The 22,271-nt window shown below is 46.7% G+C and overlaps 2 protein-coding genes across 3 annotated transcripts in view; one reads left to right on the top strand and one right to left on the bottom strand.

Annotated features, from left to right (window-relative positions):
* The first annotated feature begins 3,087 nt into the window (after positions 1-3,087).
* Positions 3,088-10,896, top strand: MYL2 (myosin light chain 2). Of its 2 annotated transcripts, XM_061384788.1 has the most exons (8): positions 3,088-3,196; positions 4,490-4,579; positions 6,854-6,929; positions 8,014-8,118; positions 8,689-8,767; positions 8,873-8,921; positions 10,572-10,689; positions 10,807-10,896. In XM_061384788.1, exons 1-7 carry the CDS (start codon positions 3,194-3,196, stop codon positions 10,668-10,670), a joined length of 501 nt encoding a protein of 166 aa, XP_061240772.1. In that variant the 5' UTR covers positions 3,088-3,193; the 3' UTR covers positions 10,671-10,689; positions 10,807-10,896. The 2 variants fall into 2 exon arrangements, with proteins under 2 accessions (XP_061240772.1, XP_061240771.1); XM_061384787.1 differs by having other exon boundaries at positions 10,572-10,896.
* CCDC63 (coiled-coil domain containing 63) overlaps positions 10,725-22,271 on the bottom strand; it is a 39,144-nt gene continuing 27,597 nt past the window's right edge. The window contains exons 10-12 of the mRNA XM_061384786.1: positions 19,417-19,609; positions 14,739-14,942; positions 10,725-12,311 (exon numbers count right to left, since the gene is read on the bottom strand). Of these exons, the coding sequence (XP_061240770.1) occupies positions 12,178-12,311; positions 14,739-14,942; positions 19,417-19,609 (531 nt within the window). The 3' untranslated portion in view covers positions 10,725-12,177. The remainder of the gene's footprint in view (positions 12,312-14,738; positions 14,943-19,416; positions 19,610-22,271) is intronic.

Below are 22,271 nucleotides of genomic sequence, written 5' to 3'. Positions count from 1 at the left end.
ACTGAGGCCCTGAGAAACTTATCACCCTGACCAAGACCCGCCCCCGCCCCCCACCTTGAGTTAACAGAGCCAGAACTCTCTCCCCAGCACCTTCTCCCAAAGGCCCAGTTGAATAAAATATGTTCTTAGAGGGTCCAGCTGTGCAGATGCCCCTCTGGAGGGGCCTCAACCAGGGACCTCTACCCCTACCATGCATTCTGTACGTCTCCTGTGGCTGCAACAAACTCTTTGTTTAGCCATTTATAGCTACTGACTGCTCACACAAGCGTTGTAATGGAAATCCATGGTGTGCCTATTAGCTCAGGAAACATTTGTTCTGGTGTTGTCAGAGAATCTTGGGCAGAAAAGCTCTTTTTGATCTGTCTGCGTGCAGGTACATGCGCGTGTTGAGTGTGCATAGATGTGTGTTATTCTGTGCCTCTGCACAAGTGCATGGGTGGGTTTTGTCCGTGTGGGCGGGCATGGGTGTGGGCGCATGTGCCCGCTCGGTGTGTGTACCTGTGCCTGCACACAGACAGGAAAATACATTTTTTGTTATTAAAGATTCTTTAGAATCGGCTCCTGGGTAATTCTAACCCAGATGTGACTGCAGAGAGGAAATAACGTACCCTTTTTTTTTTTGCCATGGCAATAAATGATTCTTGGGTTTGCACCCCCAAAAGTGAAATTTTTTTTCTGAGAAAGAAAGTTGAGTGATTACTGCCATTTACTGAGGACCTGCCTGGGCCTCATAGTTACTCACTCTGGAAAAATCTCATAAGGAAGGTCTTTTATGGTTCTCACTTTATGTGCTCAGAGAGGTAAAGTCACTTGTCCAAGGTCACACAGTGCCCCCACCCCCTGTTCAAGTGCAATTTTGTCTGACCTCCCAGCCTGAGGGCTCAATCACTCCACTCCACTGCCTCAAACTGCCTAAGGTTGAATGAAAACTTTATAACAATCCCTACTCAGGCCCTTGACAAGGAAAGCAAAGTCTGTGTTACTTGTTTCTTTAACTACCTTGTTCTTTCCTAGGGGTCAAGGATCTTCCAATTTTCTCCAGCAATATCCACAGAGGTTTCAGCACATCAGAGCAACTGAGAACATATTGGTAGACTGATTTGGTTGATAGGATCTCGTTTGCTGGCCTTGCTCCCAGTCAGCTTGCCCGTCATGGGCACCCTAGGGGCTGGTTCGACACAGTGTCTCCTGCCAGGAACTCCTTATTACTCCCCTCGTTTCTGGTATGAAATCCAAGGCCAAACCATGCGATCTGCCTTGCACACCTTGCCGTTGCCTCACCTTGTGCCCCTGGCTCCCTCACTCACTCAGCTCAGGTCACATGCTCCTTCTGCTCCTCAAGATTCCCAGTCTGTCCTCCTCTGAGGCTCTGCTGTCCCTGGGGCCAGGAGCACTCTCCCCATCTCTGCTCAGCACTGCTGCCTGGCACTACCCTCTATTTCGTCCCTCTGTCGTATCTGTCACCACTGGAAATTCTCTGCCTTGTGCATTTGTATCTTTTCATCCATCTACCCCTTGCACCGTGTCATGAGGCATGCAGTTGTCGCTAGGCGGCTGTCTCCCCTACACTAGCCCCACGCCTGGCATGTAGCAGGGCTCCACGAGGCGGTGACCACCCACCCAACCATTGACTCTGTGGCCATACCACTGGGGTGGCTGAGGAGATGCTCTGCTTCTTAGAGGCAGATGTTCTGCTTCTTGGACTCTGAAGCCCGTCACCCACAGCCACTGAACAAGGCCACGACTTTATTCCAAGCCCTCCCTTCTCACTCCTTGGATCCCAAGGCTGCCTGCAAGGCCACAGGAGGAAAACCATCCTGAGAGAGATTAACCACCACAGTGCCTTGAGTTCTGAGAGCAAACTACCTTTCCCAAGGCCCTTTAAGAGCCTGGACTCTGGAAGCGAATGGGCCTCAGATCCACTCCCAGCTTCTGTCTGATCCAAGGCATCTCATTTTGCCTCTCAGGTCAGTTTCCTCATCTGTGAAATGGGGACACAGAAAACAAGGGGGTCTCTCCCACACAGGGTGATTAGATTTTAAACAGGAGCACAAAACATATACATAGTTCCTGGCACACAGCAGGCACTTGATGAGAGCTGTTACTTCTTCAGTCAGTTAACAGACTTGCTGAGCAGCTGCTGTGTGCTGGCCAGTCAAGAGCTTGGAGCCGAGGAGAGTGTGGTGAGGACTCACCCTCCTGAGCGGCCCACTGAGAGTGAACAAAATAAGTGAACTGCACGGTATGTTGTTGTTGTCCAGTAGCTCAGTCGTGTCTGACTCTTTGCGACACCATGGTCTGCAGCATGCCAGGCTTTAGGAAGTGGTAAATGCTGGGGAGAAACACAAAGCAGAGAAAGGGCTCTGCAGGGCAGGGGCTAAATGGCTGTTTTTAAAAAATATTTATTTGGCTGCATCAGGTTAGTTGTGGCACTCAAGATCTTCGCTGCGTCATGCAGGATCTTTCATCGCAGTACACAGACTCTCGAGTTACAGGAGCACTCGGTCTCTCTAGTTGTGGCCCACGGGCTCAGTAGTTGCTGCGAGCAGGCTTAGTTGCTCCGCAGCATGCAGAATCTTGGTTCCCTGACCAGGGATTGGACCCATGTCCCCTGCATTGCCAGGCGGATTCTTAACCACTGGACCTCCAGGGAAGTCCCTAAAGGGTTATTTTTAAAATAGCGTGCTGAGGAGGTCTCACTGAGAAGGTGAGCAAAGACCTGAAGGAGGTGAGGGAAGGAGGTTCACAGGTGTCAGATGGAAAAGCATTCCTGGCCGAGGAAACCACAGGTGCGAAGGCCTGAGATGGGACCCGTGACTGATAATGTAAGAGAATTTTAAGTCTGCTCTCCCCGCCATTTTCCTCCTCAAAATTGACAAGCACAAGTGCCGACTGCCCAAGCGCTGCAGCAAGCGAGCAGCATCTCTCCCTGTGCACCAGCCGCCCGGCTCTTTAACCTTGAATGCCTTTCTGGGTCCCACGTGTCACCGGGTGGCGACTGAGCTGCCCTTACTTCAGAAGAACGGCATGGGGTGGGGAGGCCTTAGGTGGTGTCTGCCTCACCTACCACTGCCAAAAGTGGTCATGGGGTTATTTTTAAACGTGGGGAGGAAGTATTTATTGTTCCCAGGCTGAAGAGAGCTGGGCAGACTGTGGGATTCTTCTGGGGGAGCAGTGCTGTGTCCTTTCCACCATGGTGAGTACTCAGGGCCCCCGGAGGAAGTAAGTGATGCTGGGTGGCAAGGAGGGGACACCACCTACAAGCAAAGGACCAGGCGGGAAGGGGAGCACGGCAGCTCTCTGGGGCCCCAGATCCTGGAGGAAAAAGCACTGCTTGCTGCGTGCACACAGAGGAACCCCAATCAATGCCCCCGATAAGCCACAAATAACAGCAGCTCCCGGGGACTCGCAAAAACAAAATAAGAGAGTTGGCTTTTTTATGGCTTGTCTACTGACCTCTTGAGGAATCAATAACTCCCAGGGCTTGCAAAATGGGATTGAACGCTTTTAAGGATCAAATTGTAATTCTTTTCTCTTGTTCAGGCAGCTGGGGAAAAGAATCTTTTTGTTTTCACCTTTTGAACTTGCAAATTTAAAACCTCTCTCCCTGTGTTGTTTAGTTAGGTGTCCCTCTCCAGAAGCAGGAAGCCCCCAAAATCAGGATCAGTGTAAGGCTGTGGTTAGGGGCACAGATTCTAGAGTCAGTCTGCCCGAGTTCAACACTGGCTCTGCCGTTTTGTGACTGTGTGACCTTGGGTAAACAAGCCAACCTCTCTGAGCCTCGGTTGCCTCCCCGGGAAAATGGCAATGGTAATAATAGCATCCACTTGACAGAGCAGTTATCAGGACTGAATGCAATAACATATGCAGTGTTCAAGCGTTTGCTTTAACTCAAGTCAGAAGCAGGTGGGGAAATGTTAACTCACTCCCCTCTGCTCTGTTTGCATGGTGCAAGGACAGAACATTTAGAGAGGAGATGTTGCTGCCATTTGGATCAGGGGAAAATCGAGGGGGACAGAGCAGTTGGGTTTTAACACCCTGAAAATGTGTCATTTCATCTCGCATTCTTCATGGTTTAGTGAGCCTGACTTTTTTTTCGCCTCCAATCAATTCTCCTTCTGTGCATTACTGAACTTTTTTGTGAAATGCATCGGAACAAAAGCAGCTGAGTCCTGCTGGAGCTGATCCGAAAGCCTGGCCTCCATCCCTGGAGACACACCTCTACCTCTCCTAGTTTGCAAAGGAGCTGCTGCAAGGCCCACAGTCTTTTACAATCCATCAGAACCAGGCTGATTTTGAGAAGTCTTATTCCATGTCCTTTTAACTTTTCAGCACCGCCCTTTTGAGATGAGTGTCGGTACCATACCCCCATTTCACAGATGAATGGCTGAGGCTTACCCAGAGATGGAACCTGATCTAGTTTTCTAATTCCCAGCCTCTGACTCTTTTAACTGATGTTTGTTTGTTTGTTTGTTTGTTTACCCTCTAGTCACCTAAGAAAGCCAAGAAGAGAGCAGAGGGAGCCAATTCCAATGTGTTCTCCATGTTTGAACAGACCCAGATCCAGGAATTTAAGGAGGTGGGTGCAACTGGGTGGAGATTCCCACATGCTAGAAGGAGCCTTTCCCTCATTCCATATTCCCTGCAAGGACCTCTCAGTTATGTTGTCTTTGTTTTCATTCTGTTGTTGTTGGCCGTCCCATGCCATGTGTGGGATCTTAGTTTCCCAACCAGGAATCGAACTCACGCCCCTTGCAGTGGAAGTGCAGAGTCTTAACCCTTGGATCAGCAAGGAAGTCCTAGCTTGTCTTTATCCTCTCCAAAACACCCCAAATTCGGTCTGAACATGTGTGTGAATGACTTAAAGAAATTAACTTTTGCTGATCATCAAAACAAAGCCTATGTCTTGTTGAAAATGTAGGAATGAATTTCAGAAATGCATGAAGAATAAAAATGACCTGACTTATATATAATTCTATGACCCAGAGATGATCAGTTAACATTTTGGTATATGCCCTGCCAGTGGTTTTTGTTATGTATGCACATATTTGTTAAACAAAGTGACCATCTTCTATGCACACTAATCTGTACCTGTTATTTTCTCTTGAGCAATTCAGCACCAACATTTTCCATCATTTATTTAAATCACTTCCTATGGTTAGATGTTATGTTTAGAATGTTTTACTATTATAATTAACACCCTTTGCTTGTATCTCTGGTTATTTCCTTGGGGTAAATTCCTAAAAGTGGAACAGTTGGATCGAAGGAACATTTTTTTTTTTTTTTTTACAAAAGGAACTAAAACCAAATACAACCACTGGTCCAAGCTGCCCTCCAGAAATCCTGTGCTCATTCTGACTCCCATCAGCCCCAAGAGGAGAAGGTGCCTTTCCTGCCACATCTCCATCAACACTGGGTGTTAACATCTCAAACATGATTTCTGCCAGTCGGAGAGATGTCTGAGAGTATTTGAGATTTTAATTTTTACCATCTTAATTGTTGACTGCTAGCTGGGTCTGAAACCCTACCCCAGTCTATGGGGATGTGCCTTTGTAAGCAAACCTAAGTATCAATTATGTAAAATTAAACCACTGCTGCAGGCTCAGGATACACTGAATTAATTTTCCAGCCATCCTGATGGCTCACACTGAGTTATCCACTCTCTCACCTGGCCCTTCAGAGGAAAACACTCTAAAGCTATGCCAGAGAGGCCACAGTATTTTATATAAAAGGAGAAACCACTGGGGGCTTCCAATGGGACATGAAGACTTGCCCCTTCTGTCCCCACCAGCATTCAGATCACAGGAACATCACTCCCCACGGGCTGCCAGGGAGAGAGGAATTCCTGGGATGAAATGTCACATCTGAACCTGAAATAGTTCTCTTTCCCGGAGAAGACTACATCCTCCCTGCTCCCTCCCTCTGTCCCAACTTCTGGAATGAGATCAGCTGCTGGGGGCATGACCTGGGGGTGCAAATACTTTCAGGAACCAGTTGTTAAAAGAACTCAAGAAACGCAGATATGATATGTCATTGGTACAATACCTGGGCATTCACAAAGCTCTTGGAATCTCCCTCAGAGCCAGCTGGAAAAGATCACTGGCTTCGTTTTACAGATAATGTGGGCTTGCAAGTTGGTGAGCAGACTCCAGTTTTTAACTCATTTTTTTTTCAACAACAGCTTGATAAAGTTATAATTCACATACCATGTATTCACCCTTTTCAAGTAAGTGTACAATTCAGTGGTTATTTAATATAGTCACAGCATTTTGCAACCATCATCACTTATCTAATTTTAGAACATCTTCATCGCCCCCAAAAGAAACCTCATACCCATTAGCAGTCACTCCCAAGTCCCACCTCCCCCCAGCCCCTCATAACCACTAGTCTATTTTCTGTCTCTAAGGATTTGCCTGTTCTGAATGTTTCATAGAAATGGAATCGTTCCCTATGTGGCCTTCTGTGTCTGGCTTCTTTCACTTAGTATCATGTTTCAGGGTTCATCCATGTTGTAGCATGTGTCCGAATTTCCTTTTTATCGTTGAATGACATTCCATTGTGGGGAGAGACCGCATTTGTTTATCCATTTATCAGTTTGGAGCTGTTGTGAATAGTGCCGATGTGGACGTTCACACACAGGTGTTTGTATGGGTCCATGTTCTCATTTCTCTTGGGAATACACGGGAGCATGAAATTGCTGGGTCCTGTAGTAACTCCAGATCTAATACCTAATATCCCTTGATGCTCCTTGAAAACCCCAGAATCCCACTTCCCCCAGCCCTTGGCACAATCTCTGGGGGCTCCTTCCCACAATTTCTCCTGGGCTGACCAGACAATCGCCTCCCTTTTGCAGGCCTTCACCATCATGGATCAAAACAGGGATGGCTTCATCGACAAGAATGACCTGAGGGACACCTTTGCTGCTCTTGGTACGTCACCCCGCACCACCACCCAACACCAGCTAGGAAGGTCTTCTTATCCCACTCCCGTGAGGGGCAGGAGGTGAGGCTCTCAAAAAGGTCAAGAGCTTGTCATTTTGAAACAGCTCAACCAAGATCGATCTTTAAGGCAAATTTCAGAGGATAGGAAAGAAGTGTTTAGTCTTTGAGTATCTTAACATATATTTTTCTTTTAAAATCATTTTTATATGTTTTTGAATACAATGGCAGTTTACAATAGAAAACTTGGAAAATTCAGAAAAGTATAAAGGAGTAGACAGTGTTGACCACTAGGGCATATTCCACTATTAACATCTGAGCCTCTAATTTTTTTCCTAGGCATCTCGTGTGCGTGCATGCTTAATAGTTAGACTCATTCTATTTTGGATTCACCTTTTAAAATTTAACATCTCGGTAGGGTGATCATGAGCACCTGGAACTGTTTCAAAATATAAGTGTCCAATCTGTCATCTCCTCCTGCATTCCTACCCCCAGACCTCAGGTCCGTGAACAGCTGGGCAGGTTTTGTACTGAGCAGTTATACAGAGTACTATTCGTATTTGTAGCCACTGTAGATTATTACATTTAAAACATAAGTTATCTTAATAAGGGGTGGCTTTTTCTAATTTATACAAACGTACTATATGGGCTTGTGACAGTGGCTAGGACAGGTATATCAGAATCTCCGAGGCTGTGCGGGTTAGAGCAGCTATAATTTGAAAAATTTCCCTCAAATTCTGATCTGTTTCTCCCACCTCCAAGTGAGAAGGGCTAATTTTATAATATGAGGATTTCTTATTTGAGTAAAACATTAAAACATCTGTATAAAATGTTCCAGGTCCTGAAAGCACAGTTTTAAAAATAACTAAACCCTCTGTGAGTTGTTTCCAGTTGTCTGGTTATTATAAATAACACTTTTGAGAACATCTCACGTGAATCTCTGGCCCCGTCTACTGTGTCTCCGATTATTCCTAGACAAGATTCCTTGAAGTAGGATTACAAGGGCAAATGCCAGTGCCCTGACAGCTGTTTCTGTCCCAGCTCAGAATCGCTGAGTGTCTGCCTCCTGCTCTAGGGCGTGTGAACGTGAAAAATGAGGAAATTGATGAAATGCTCAAGGAGGCTCCAGGTCCCATTAACTTTACTGTGTTCCTACAGATGTTCGGGGAGAAACTTAAGGGTAAGTTCATGTGTATTTCTGTTCATCTGTGTCTGTATAGGTATATATCTGTATATGTGTGTGTGTTGGTTTGTGCACCTGTGTGTGTCTGTCTTTATGTGTCTTCATCTTTGGGCATCGATTAAAAGCACTAGGAGAACATACAGGAGTTGGCAGATGAAGGCAAGGTAACATAGGAGAGGGAGAGAATAAAAAGAGCAGTTAATAGTGCTCCAAGGTTGGCCCTCAAACAGACCTCATACCAAGCACTTTAAATGCATTATATGCATCACCTTAGTCGAGGACGTAGCTTCTCTTCTTATCCTCGTCTACAGAAGGGGAACTGAGACTCAGAGACGGAAAGTCACGTGCCTGAAGCCACACAGCTAACAAATGCTGGAGTCAGGATCCAAATCCCAGTCTTTCTAAGTCGAGATCCATGCCTGACCTTGGGTTTGCTCCAGAAATAACTGGATTCTCAGCCCACGCTTTCAAAACACCAAGGCTCGGTGCTCAGAAGTGGTGAGGCCTTTCTTCCTTACCCAAGATTCTCAGCCACCCATGGCACATCAATCCCATTTTCTGTTTCAGGAGCAGATCCCGAGGAGACCATTCTCAACGCGTTCAAAGTGTTTGACCCTGAAGGCAAAGGAGTGCTCAAGGCTGATTAGTGAGTGGGCTGTGAGTGGTGGGAGGGGGACATGAGGGTTCCTTGCTTCTCCCCACAGCCCTCCCCACAAAGCCGGGGTCAATATCTGCTTTTCTCTCTCTGCAGTATCAAGGAGATGCTGACAACGCAGGCGGAGAGGTTTTCCAAAGAGGAGGTAACGGGCCCCTTCAGACACCCTCTGTACCCCAGTTACTGGTCTCACTTACTGGCCTCACTTACTGGCCCCAGTTACTGGAGAGGGACTCCCCCTCTAGACTCCCTTACATAAAATATCCCTGACCCCACACTGAGAGAGAATCTGCTCTGGTTTACTGAGCCCTTATCTCATTTCATTCCTTCAATCACCCTGTGAGGTAGTGACTAGCACTATGGTCATTTTACAGATGGCGAAACTGAGGCTCAGGGAGGCAAAGTTACTAGCCTAAAAGGACAACACTAATGGGAAATGCCGGGTCCTAGATCCAAACCTCTGTCTGACTCCAGGTTCTGCCTTCCTCGTAACACATTGAGACGGTGACAGCATCAATTTCCTGATGGACTGAAAGTGTCATGCAGGGTGACCATGTATTGTTGTGTAGGTTGTACACCGCACAATCCTCCTGGATGCCCTTAATAATATATACTGCAGAGTATATATTCGTTGCAAGTTTTTTCCAGCAGATGGCAGTAAAGTGTCTTGCTATAATTTTCTAAAAATCAGAACACAAGACTTTCTGGCAGGTGGCGGTAATGTGCCTGGAAGAAGGGGCACTATTGTTATCAATAATTCATCAAAGGCCCTGTATGAACAAGCAACTGTCTTGTCAACATTGCCAATTAATCTTAATGAATCTATTTAAAATAGTCCCTTGTCGCCTTTCAGGCCTGATTCCGTGAAGTTTCACATTTTACTAAAAATTTTATTTGAATTTCCTCCTTAAAATTCAAGCAGTTGAAAGAGCCTGCCTTTAAACTCCCACTATCTGTGACTTCGGACAAGCTCCTTAACCTCACTGTGCCTCAATTTCTTCATCTGTAAAGTGGAGACAATAATAGAATCTACTTCATAGTACACATGACGATTAAATGAGTTCAAATGTATAAAGTGCTGATACATGAAAAAGGTAATATGTGTTAGCTATTATTAACCCCAAATTAAAAAAACAATAATTAGCCAATATTCTTTAAGGACTTCCTGGTGGCTCAGTGGTAAAGAATCCTCCTGCCAATGCAGGAGACTCAAGTTTGATCCCTGAATCAGGAAATCCCTTGGAGAAGAAATGGTAACCCACTCCAATATTCTTGCCTGGGAAATCCCGTAGACAGAGGAGGCTGGTGGGCTACATTCCATAGGGTTGCAAAAGAGTCGGACATGACTTAGCAACTAAACAACTAAAAAAATTTTTAATGTAGAAATCACACATTAAAAAAAAATTAAATTTCCCTCGAAGAATCAAATTCCTCAAAGAGTCTGACTCCTTGCCCACATGGCCACAATGGCTGGCCCTGAGGAGTTATAATCTCTGTAGATGGACTATGTCTCCATTTAACCACAGTCCCCAACAGGCCCATCATGCTCTCCTACATAACCTGCCCACCCCTTTGCACACACAATTGAGTTTGCAATCCCTGCTTTCCCCATTGCAGGCTGGGTACCTAGGAACATCCCTGCAGGATGGCCCTTGGGGTCAGCACCTGGGGAAGGAAGCAGGAGGGCAGGGAGGGAGATGCCCATGGCACCCCATATCCTCCAGGCCCCAGCTGCCTCTCCACATGGGCCGCCCTCCCCCCGAAATCCTCAGTATGTCTTGCTGGTTCGTTGCAGATTGACCAGATGTTTGCCGCCTTCCCCCCTGATGTGACTGGCAACTTGGACTATAAGAACCTGGTGCACATCATCACCCACGGAGAAGAGAAGGACTAAGGGAGTGGCTTGCCTTTGGGTGGGCAGATGGGGGCATCCATGCCCTCTTCTCACTTTTCCCAGCAGTGCACCACCCCCAAACCTGGCCAGTTGGTCATGTGGCTGCCTCATTTATCCACCTCCATCTTCTTTGCAGCCTTGGTGCCCTAGAGCTACCACGTGACCACACAGCTGGCAGATGGAAATTCACCCAGAGTCCGTGTTCAAATAAAAAGGAGGTCGTGTATTTGCTCATGGTGTGTCCTTGAGTAAGGAAGACCCTTTGCTAGTTCCCATGAGGCAGTATATGAGTTAGGGATGGCCCTGCTGCTGTTATTATTGAATTTTAGTGACTCTTTACTTAAAACAGATCTTCAGGGACTTGGGACTCTGCTTGTGGTCCAGTGGGGTCACCAGCAGTTCCTGGTTCTTGTCTATCCCTTCAGCAATCCTAGTGGAAAGAGGACACCTCTCTCTCTTTCTCCCAGATCCACACAAATCCCAAAACAGGGCCTGTGCAATACGGGAACCAACCCTGAAACAGGTGCAGTACTCTGACTAACCCCCTCGCACGGGGGTTGAAATCAGCCCCTTCCAAACCTTACATGGCCTGAGGGTGGGAAGGGCCATTCCCAACGGAAAGTCCAGATGTATTTTAGGAGGAAGGGGGAGTAGATGTCAGGTAGTCTAAGTTTTCAAGGGAACCCCAAGAATCTGGGAGCTAGCCAAAGCGAAAGATGTACTGGGAACAAAGAGCTGAAGCTGGGATCAAAGTGGCAGCTGGGGTCACCTAGAGGGAATGAGATGGTCTGGGTAGTTGGAGGAGCCAAAACTGAAGTGAGTCTTTAAGGTTCAAGAACAATAACAGAGACCCCCCAGAGGAGAAACTCAGGGTCTGCTCCAATGACATCACTTGCTGGGAAATGGGGTTCCTTTTGAGCCAACTGAGAAGGCAAGGACTCAGGACCCCATGCCATACCATGATGACCCTTCATGATCCACACCCTGTGATGACCCATGCCCCCCTCACATCCAGAACCTGTGACCTGGGGCTCCTGCAGAGACAAGGCCAGGCCCAGGAGAGGCCCCAGCTCATGGCACTCAATGGAGTTTGTGTTTCAGGACAAGACATCCTGGACACAGCTCTACAGTGACACACTCATCCATGCGCCCCTCCCACACACAGATACAGACACAGGGCCTCCACGGCTCCCGGTTCCCACCTGTGAGTCTGCTGCACCCTATGTGGTTCTAGGACGTGAAATCAGTATTTTGGCTCCCATGTGGCCCCTACACTTCACCTGGTGAGCCGTGATGGAGGGTTACCATCTCAAGGGTTCTCAAGGGCCACGGTGACCTCACACCACTCTTGCCACCTGTGCCAGCTTTGGATCTCCACCCTCCTGCTCCTCTACCCCATCCTGGGGAGGTGCCAGCGCCCCAGTCTCTTAGAAATGAGTGTAAAGAGGCACTGGGGTTACAGAAGACATTTACTCTCTCCAGTTATGTACAAATGGCCAGAGCCGCCTCAGACTGTTACCTTCTTCTTGGACTTCAGCTCGTCCCCTTTTTCAGGCATGCTGTCCCTGTTTCGAGACTCTCTTGTGGCATAGTGGCTGAGCACCATTTGCCGAAGGCTGCTGTGGTCCAGGGGCTGCTCCACTGCACCAAAGACGGGACCCGTGTGAGGAGTTCAAAAATCAAATGCAGCACAGCAGGAGGGTGGGCTTCCTTCCCAGGGCTAGTGCCCCTTTGCCCTGTTCAAGGAACTTCAAGCCTGGTTTGGTGATGCTCCACAGCACTGGGGGTGGGAGTGTGAACATTCTCCAAGTTCAGGGAGAGGGAGGACAGGCAGGGATGTGCTGCTCAGGGATGGCCAGACAATAACTGTCTTTTTCCTCCCAGACGAGGATGTGAAGGTGAGTTGGATTTAATATCAAGGAGATAGGGCTACCACGTGCAGTTGCTCAGGATGTAGACTGCACAAAGATACCTGTTTCTGCAGGACTGAAACCCACGCACCCCCCCCCCCCGCCACACACACACACACACACACACTTGATTGCCAAGCCACGTCTATCCAGCAGGGGTGGCTTTTTCTAATTAATCTGCCTAGAGGGGCTTCCCTCTTCTAATTTATACATGCAAGCTATAGAAGCGAGTGGGCTAAGAAAACCTTTATCAATATTCCCTTGAACAGAAATGAAGATATCATCTGTATATTCCTGACCTTGTGAGGACAGTGTTATCAATGGCTGTTCTCTGACACCCTCCTCATTTAAGAACTCAAAGGGTCAAGGGAAGCTGTGCTAAGGTGGCTGACACCAGCCCTGGTTTTCACTCCTGCTAACTTTCAGTTGCCTTGAATAAGTCAAACAGATGGGTGTACACCTGTGCATCTCTGCATATGCACATATTGGCAATTCCCTCCCTCCATTCTTGGCACACCTGCACACTTGAAATGCTGCTCACAGAAGAGGGGAAACTTTTTTAAAAACCAGTTTTTCCCCTCTGGTTACTGAAATCACACAAGGTCACTGTAAAAGAAATTCTAAGCAATGACAGAATTAACTCAGAAATACAAAGTTCTCTGCAACCCACCACCCAGAAATACCCACTGCAAGTCAGCATATACACCCTCTTCATTATTATATATATAATCAAGACACTTTCCTTCCCTTCTTCCTCCTCCTCCTTCCTTTTCTCTCTCCTCTTCTCTCTCTCTTATGTACCAGATTGTGAAAGGCGGTCTTGTGCACTGTAGGTTTTACACAGCATCCCTGGACACTAGATGCCATATACACACATGTCACGTGTGTATCATACACACATAAACATGTCAGTTCATGTCAGCCCACAGCATTCTTTTTAGTGGCTGCAGAATATTCCATCACACGCATGGGTGAACTGTAACTTATTTAACCAATCTCTAACGGGCGAGCATTTCAGTCATTTCCAGTTTGGCTGCCCTCCTACTTCCACCTTCGACCCTTGAGTAAGTTTTTCTCTGAAGGACCAATCCCCACAATCAAGATTACAGACTCTACGCATGTATCTGAAATCCAGGGTAATTATTAGGTAAGCCCATTTCACCTGTAACCTGCCTTCACTAATCAAGGTCATTTTCTTATTGGTACAAACGTCTTGCTTGTCCTCCAGGCAACATGTAGCCTAAACAATGTGTCTGCCTGAGTTGTTTTCTAGGAGCTTGGGTTCAGCTGTGTCTAGTTCCAGCTGAGCAGGTTAACCCTGGATAGAGCCACAATCCTTCCACTGAGCACACATGAGTGTCGCTGGATGACATCTTGAACACACAGAGGCCCATACTTAGTTACACCTCTACAGAACCAGGATTAGGGCACCACTTTCCAATCGCCTTTCCCCACATGTTCCATGCCTCAGATCACCAGGCATCTTTATTCTTTATCCCATAAACACCAGAGCCCCTTGCTTTCTGGGAGGCGGATCTTGGAGATTTGTCTCCCCATCTCCTCTCCTTGGCTTTGCGGACTTGCGAATGAAGCACCCTGTCTCTGCTGACCCTCCGTGTCTTGGCCTGGCTTGCTGCGCACAGCAAAAATGCAACCTGGCTCAGGAACATAACCACTCCTCAACCTTCCCGAACATGTTGCCAAATTGCCCACCAAACACCATGTGGGGCCAGAATTTACCCCCACCTCCAGAGAGAAGGGCTAGTTCCCTCAACCCCCACAAACCGCAGTACCGCCAGCTTCTGCTTCCAAAAGTAAAGAAGATCCATGTGCCTGCGCCCGCAGGGCTACAGTTTATCTCTGGTGTGAACCAAGCCTCAGCTGCTTCAATCATGGGATAGGGGGACACAGATGGGTTGGGGAAAGGAGATCACAGGTGGAGCGAGACTCAAGAGCATACGGTGAGGGTAGGAAATGGCATCAGGGAATCTCGTCTGCTCATAACTTGCCATCTTGGAAATTTTGGCTACTTTAAGGTTCATGAAATGGTCACAGAGTAGTTGTAATTTTTTAAAGTATCCGAGATAACTAAACTTCAGAATCTGTGGCTTTGTCATCATGCTGTAGAAAGAAAACTCCAGGTAAGAAGAGAACTCACCTTCATCCAACTTGTCGCTAAGGGGGTCAGCCCCCAACACTGGAGGGATGACCTTGATGGGTTCTGCAGGCTTGAGGAGGGCGGAGCCGCTCCAGAAGGGGTTGAGGAAGGATGGCTGGACCTCCGCCTCTGCTACTTCCATTTCCATAAGCCGCTTGTAGGATTCTAACACCAGCAAGTCATTGGTCTTCTTCTCAATGATGGCTGGAAAAAAGGTGTAACCAAGAAGTTTGCCAGAGACCTGGGTCCTAGGGGAACTAGAGGTAGCGCTCCCTGCTGGAGAGGAAGAGAAGTAACAGGACGGGGGCAGGTGATGAATGCCTATAAGGACAAGGGCTTTCTCTTGGGTTACATCATTCATTCCCTAGAGAGCGCAATTTGGTTCTTGAGAGGCAAAACCAATCTGACTCTTTGATGTATAAGGCACGATATACATAAAAAACATGAACAGTTATATGGTATATCAACTGTATGAAAATTCCATAAGGAAGAGCAGGCTCCATAGCGGACAATAATAAAAAGAAGGTTGAGGAACTTTTTTTTAACCCTAAAAATTGGGAGCCGTGGGCAAACTCTGCCTTAAACTACTGATCTTTTCCTCAGTGCTCTGAGTTTGGGGGAGCTGTCCTTCCCACTGTGTTTCACAGCCCCATGGAGTCATCAGAATAATTCATTCATTCATTCATTCATTCATTCCACAAATGATTATTGGATGCTTATCAGACCAGGCACGGTGCCTGAGACGCCACGAGGCATGGAGGGAACACAATGACCATAAACAATAACAGAGACGCAAACCCTGAGGAAGCTCATGAGCTTCAGTGTGAATGGGAAGAAGGAGAGAAGGGCAAGTCAGCAAATAAACACACACACTCCTCACTATCCAGATGCTTGTCATCTGAATTCAGTAACTATTGGGTTTAAGGGTTGTTTTTTTTTTCAATTTTCATATAACACATACCGTTTCTCTTCTCTCTGAAAATCAGGGACCAAAAAGATTCACATCTGAAACTTGCTATTGGTTCTCAAGAACCTCCTCAATTCACACAATGAGAATTACCTGTATATAGAGACAAACTAGGCAAGGATTAAGTAATAGAACTGCTATGAGATTGAGTACCAGACCACCTGACCTGACTCATGAGAAATCTGTATGCAGGTCAGGAAGCAACAGTTAGAACTGACATGAAACAACAAACTGGTTCCAAATAAGGAAAGGAGTACATCAAGGCTGCTTATTTATTGTCACTCTGCTTATTTAACTTATATGCAGAGTACATCATGAGAAACACTGGGCTGGAAGAAGCACAAGCTGAAATCAAAATTGCCAGGAGAAATATCAGTAACCTCAGATATGCAGGTGACACCACCTTATGGCAGAAAGCGAAGAACTAAAGAGCCTCTTGATGAAAGTGAAAGAGGAGAGTGAAACAGTTGGCTTAAAACTCAACATTCAGAAAACTAAGATCATGGCATCTGGTCCCATCACTTAAAGGCAAATAGATGGGGAAACAATGGAAACAGTGACAGACTATTGTGGGGGCTCCAAAATCACTGCAGATGGTGATTACAACCACGAAATTAAAAGATGCTTTCTCCTTGGAAGAAAAGCTATGACCAACCTAGACAGCATATTAAGAAGCAGAGACATCACTTTGCCAACAAAGGTCCATCTAGTCAAGGCTATAGTTTTTCCAGTAGTCATGTATGGATGTGAGAGCTGGACTATAAAGAAACTGAGCACCATAATTGATGCCTTTGAGCTGTGGTATTGGAGAAGACTCTTGAGAGTCCCTTGGACAGCCAGGAGATCCAACCAGTCCATCCTACAGGAAATCAGTACTGAATATTCATTAGAAGGACTGATGCTGAAGTTGAAACTCCAATACTTTGGCCACCTGATGGGAAAAGGTGACTCATGTGAAAAGGCCCTGATGCTGGGAAAGACTGAAGGCAGGAGGAGAAGGGGACGACAGAGGATGAGATGATTGGATGGCATCACTGATTCAATGGATATGAGTTTGGGTAAACTCCGGGAGTAGGCAATGGACAGGGAGGCCTGGCGTGCTGCAGTCCATGGGGTCGCAAAGAGTCAGACACAACTGAGTGACTGAATGTAACTGATGAGAGTGAATAACAGTGGGTACAGCAGGACCAGCCTCAGATGGAGCAGCAGAGAGGGGCCTTGCTGGAGAGAGGACATTTAACCTGAGATCTGAGTATGAGGAACTGGGTGTGGGATAAGTATCCTAGGAACAGCCCATGCAAAGGCCCTGAGGTAGAATTAGTTGGGGGAGAGATTTGGAAATACAGAGAGGAGAACAGTGTGGCCACAGGAGGTGAGCAAAGAGGAAGAGCAGGACAAGAGATGATGAAAAATGTAAGCAAGGGGACTTCCCTGTGGTCCACTGGTTAAGAACCCACCTGCCAATGCAGCGGACACCAGTTCGATCCCTGGTCCAGGAAGATCCCACATGCCTGGGGCAACTCAGCCTGTACACCACAACTACTGGGTCTGAACACCCTAGAGCCTGGGCCCCACAATAAGAGGAGCCATTGCAATGAGAAGCCCGTGAACTGCAATTACGAGTAGCTCCCTGCTCACCACAAGAGGAAGCCTACACACAGCAGTGAAGACCCAGGGCAACCAAAAATCAATAGTAAGTAAATAATTTTTTAAAAAATGTAAGCAGGGGCCAGGCTATAAAGAAGTTGATAGGCTGCGGGTAAGAAAGAGTTAATACAGCAAAGTCTGACTTCTCTCCTTTGAAAAGGTTGCTTAGCAGTTTGGTCCTTGGACAGTATCAGGGAACTTGGATTTCAGGAAGGTCCCCATCACCATTAACTGTTAAGAGAGGCTCATCATGCCTTTGTTGCTGTTTCAGTCCCTCAGTCGTGTCGGACTCTTTGCGACTGAGGACTGAATCACACCAGGCTTCCCTGTCCTTCACTATCTCCCAGAGTCTGCTCAAACTCATGTCCACTGGGTCAGTGATGCCAGCATGCTTAATCTGTCTATTAAAAAATGTAGCTTATGCTATAAATACTTGCTGTTCTTTCTGGGGTCTGGAACTGGGGTATGTGCCAGGCTGGAGGTGCCTGTATAATCGGCCTCCCCACCGCCAAGCGCTGAGTAGACAATGAGCTTCCCTGGTTGACACCATTTCACTTGTGTTGTCACAACTCATGGCTGAGGGGGATTAAGCACATCCTGGGAGACGACCCTTGGAAGCTTGCTCTTGATTTCCTCCATGCTTTCCCCCAAGCTCCTTTTTCCTTTACTGATTTTTCTCTGTACCTCGTGGCTGTAATAAATCATAGCCATGAAAATATGACTATATGCTGAATCCAGGAGCCCTCCTAGTGAATCCCTGAAACTGACGGGAGGGAGGCGTCTTGGGAACCTCCCAAACACAGATGGTATTAAGAACCTTCGATTCTATTCTAAGAGCGGTGGAAGTCATTCATTCTAAACTGGCATGATCTCTGTGGGTGCATCTCCCTCTCTCTCCTGAGCTCAAGGCCTAGAAATGTGTATTACAGTTAATAGGCATTTGCTACATGCCAGGCACTGCTCTGAGCACTTTATTTCTTTCTTCCCAATCTGAATGCTTTTCATTTCCTTTTATTGCCTTACTGCATTATCGAGGACCACCAACATAATACTGAATAGGAGTTGTGAGAGCAGACATCCTTGCCTTGTTCCTGATCTTAGAAGAAAAACATCCAGTTTTGTTTTTTTTTTTTCACCACTAACTATGAGGTTAGCTGCAGGTGTTTCTGGAGATGCCTTTTATCAGGTAGGGAACTTCCCTTCTAGTTCTAGTTTGTTGAGAGTTTTCTTATTATGAATGGATATTGAATTTTGTCAAATACTTCATTCTGTATCTATTCACATGATCATGTAACTATGTCTCTAAGAACTACTTATTTATTTAACCTTCCCAACATTTTTTAGATGAAAAAACTGAGGCACAGAGAGGTTCAGAAGATTTCCCAGATAATTCCCTGATGGTCCAGTGGTTAAGCATCTGCTTTCCAACACAGGGGATGCAGGTTTGATGCCTGTTCAGGGAACCAGGATCCCACATGCCACGGGGCAACTAAATGCTACAACAAAGATCCCAATTGCCGTAACTAAGACCCAATGCGGAGAAGGCAATGGCAACCCACTCCAATACTCTTGCCTGGAAAATCCCATGGGTGGAGGAGCCTGGTGGGCTGCAGTCCATGGGGTCGCTAAGAGTCGGATACGACTGAGCAACTTCACTTTAACGCATCGGAGAAGGAAATGGCAACCCACTCCAGTGTTCTTGCCTGGAGAATCCCGGGGACGGGGGAGCCTGGTGGGCTACCGTCTATGGGGTCGCACAGAGTCGGACACGATTGAAGTGACTTAGCAGCAACAGCAGCAAAACCCAATGCAGCCAATAAAGAAATATGAAACACACACAGACTCAAAAATCCATGTTTAAAAAAAAAAAAAAAACAGTTGCCAAAAGTCATACAGCTAGTAAAAGTAGAACCACGATTTGAACTCAAGCAGGTTGGCTTTAGTGCCAAGGCTTTAGTGCCAGGCTTCACCACCAGGCTCACTACCTCCAAAAGAACAAGTCCTTGTGCCTGCTCATAGAAATCTCTGGAAATGGTTGCTAAGAGTCTAGTGGGCTTGACTCACCAAAGTACTGTGGGAGGTTGATATCCGTGACTTTCCCCGTCTCCCCTAACTGCACCAGGATCTTGGTGGCATCACAATTTATCTTCTTAAACAGGTTCTCCACTGAGTTCTTGAGATACTCCAAGGTCTTGGTGATCTCCCTGTAGTCGTTCTCGTACATGTCTGCCTCCTCCGTGGTCTTCTTCAGTTTCTCCTATGGCAGACCCCCAGTTCCCATCCAGGTCATCCAGGTGGCCACTCTGGCTGGGCTCAGCCCTCATATGTGAGAGTCTGAAACAGGGTCTCCAAACTGCAGGTTTGCAAACCTCTAAGGGGCTTCCCTGGTGGCTCAGACAGTAAAGAATCCACCTGCAGTGCAGGAGATCCAGGTTCGGCCCCTGGGTTGGGAAGATCCCCTGGAAAAGGAAATGGCAACCCACTCCAGTATTCTTGCCTGGAGAATCCCCATGGACAGAGGAGCCTGGCTGGCTACAGTCCATGGAGTCTCAAAGAATCAAACACGACTTAGAGACTGAACTGAACTGAACTGAGCGACTAACACTTTTCATACAAGGGGTTGCAAGAACAATTTAATGGGCCTCAATCCACATTTTTTAAGTGAAATAAAATAGATCAGAAAATAAAGAAAGAGAGGAGAAGATGCTAGTATGCACTGGAAGTAGTGAGGATAGATATTATTTAATGTAAAGATTTGTTTCACTTACATATGTGTATGTGTGTGTCTGCATGTCTACTAGATTGCAGCATTTTTTAAAAGCTGTTGACTCATTTTTTAAAAATGAAGGCCCATGGGAAGAAATATATTTACATTGCAGTCCAATACATTCACACACTGTTGTTCAGTCGCTAAGTTGTGTCCAACTCTTTGTGACCCCATAGACTGGAGCATGCCAGGCTTCCCTGTCCTCCACTGTCTCTCAGAGTTTGCCCAAGTTCATGTGCATTGAATCAGTAATGCCATCCAACTGTCTCATCCTCTGCCGCCTTCTCCTTTTGCCTCCAATTTTACATGTGTGTTGCTGCTGCTAAGTCACGTCAGTCGTATCCGACTCTGTGCGACCCCATAGACGGCAGCCCACCAGGCTCCCGTCCCTGGGATTCTCCAGGCAAGAACACTGGAGTGGGTTGCCATTTCCTTACATGTGTGTATTTATATACATTTATCTAATCAAATGAAATTAAAGTTTCACAAATCAATATTCTTATTGTGTGTTCTAATATTTTCCATTCTGTCTGTTCTATTCCGTCTTGTTATCTTTAAACGCTGTGGCAATCCAACAAACCGATTTCACCATTCAGTTTAAATCACATTACTAGAGACCAGCGGTTCTCAAAGTGGCGTCCCAGGACAAGCAGCAGCAGCTCCATCAGGGAACTTGTCAGAAATGCAGGTTCCTGGGCTCCAGTCCAGACCAACTCAATCAGAGGCTCTAGGTGTAGGCTCAGCAATCTGTGTTTAATGAACCTCCAGATGGTCCTGACACATGGTAAAGTTCGAAAACCTCTGTGAGTCCACTGATCACAATTTCAGTTTCACATTGGTATCACCTGGGAGCATTAAAACATTGGCTGCCCAGACCCCAGCCTCAGACATTCAGACATCCTGGTCTGGAGTGCCGCCTCGGCACTGGGAACTTTAAAGCCTCAAAGGTGATTCTGACTGGCAGCCCAGACTTGAGAATCGCTGCTCTAGGGTAAGTGCTTTGACGGCTTCCCACCTCTCTCCCTGGTTCTCAGCTTGCAAAGGTGAACTGGGCCCTGGAAGGATCAGCCTTGTCCCTACTAGCTCCATATGGACCATTCCAAACAAGGATCCCAGAGGGCCCTACCCACACTCCCATTTCCAGGTGAGGGAACTGAGGTTCTGAGGCAAGGGAGAAGGAAGCCGTGATTTGAACTGTCCCTCAACCACCACACCGGGCAGCTTCCTCTGTCCCAGCCACTGGAATATTCAGTTCCCAGGGCTGAATTTCCTCAGATGTCAGCCAGAGCCCCTCCTCTCATTCTAAAGGTGCAGTAAAAGATCACATGGTTAAAAACGCTTTTTAACAGCCTGATGTGATGTTGATAACACATGTATGTGTGTGCATGCTCAGTCACGCCCAACTCTCTGTGACCCTCTAGATTGTAGCCCACCAGGCTCCTCTGTCTATGGAATTTTCCAGGCAAGAATACTGGAGTAGACTGCCATTTCCTCCTCCAGGGTATCTTCCCGACCCAGGCATCGAACCCTCATCTCTTGTGACTCCGGCATTGGCAGGCAGATTCTTAACTGCTATGTCACCTGGAAGGCTTGGTAACACATGTCCGGCACCTAAAATGTTCCGAGCACTTTACACACACCTTCTTAACTAATCCTCACAATTGCCCCAGTTTCCAGATGAGGAATACTGAAGTCAGAGAAGATAAGTGAACTTGTGCTTACGTCATTTGTGTTGAGTTGTCTAAGAACCTGACCTTGGGCTCTTTATTTAAGCAATTATTTAGTAACAAGATGATGGTGACTTGAGGCTTTATTGACTCACAGGATAAACAACAATAATGATAGTTATGTTTATAGTTCTCTGCCCTGCAGTATGCCAGGCATGTACATGCAGGATTTTATTCAATCTTCACAGCCCTACAAAGTGAGTACAATTATTATTCCCATTTCACAGGTGACAAAACTGAGGTTCAGAGAGGTTAAGTCAACTTTCTCAAAGTACTAACATCAGGAAGTAACTCTTCTGGGAATCATACCCACGCCTTTGTTCCCAGGACCTGGTTGCTTAATTTCTATGCTAAACCTCCGGTGAAAGGACTGATTCCACCACTTCTCTCAGAGGGGACAATGAATGGAAGGTGAGTAGAAAAGG

This window comes from Bos javanicus, chromosome 17 (genome assembly GCF_032452875.1).
Source record: "Bos javanicus breed banteng chromosome 17, ARS-OSU_banteng_1.0, whole genome shotgun sequence".
Lineage (NCBI taxonomy): Eukaryota > Metazoa > Chordata > Mammalia > Artiodactyla > Bovidae > Bos > Bos javanicus.
This window is presented reverse-complemented; position numbering and strand designations above follow the sequence as displayed.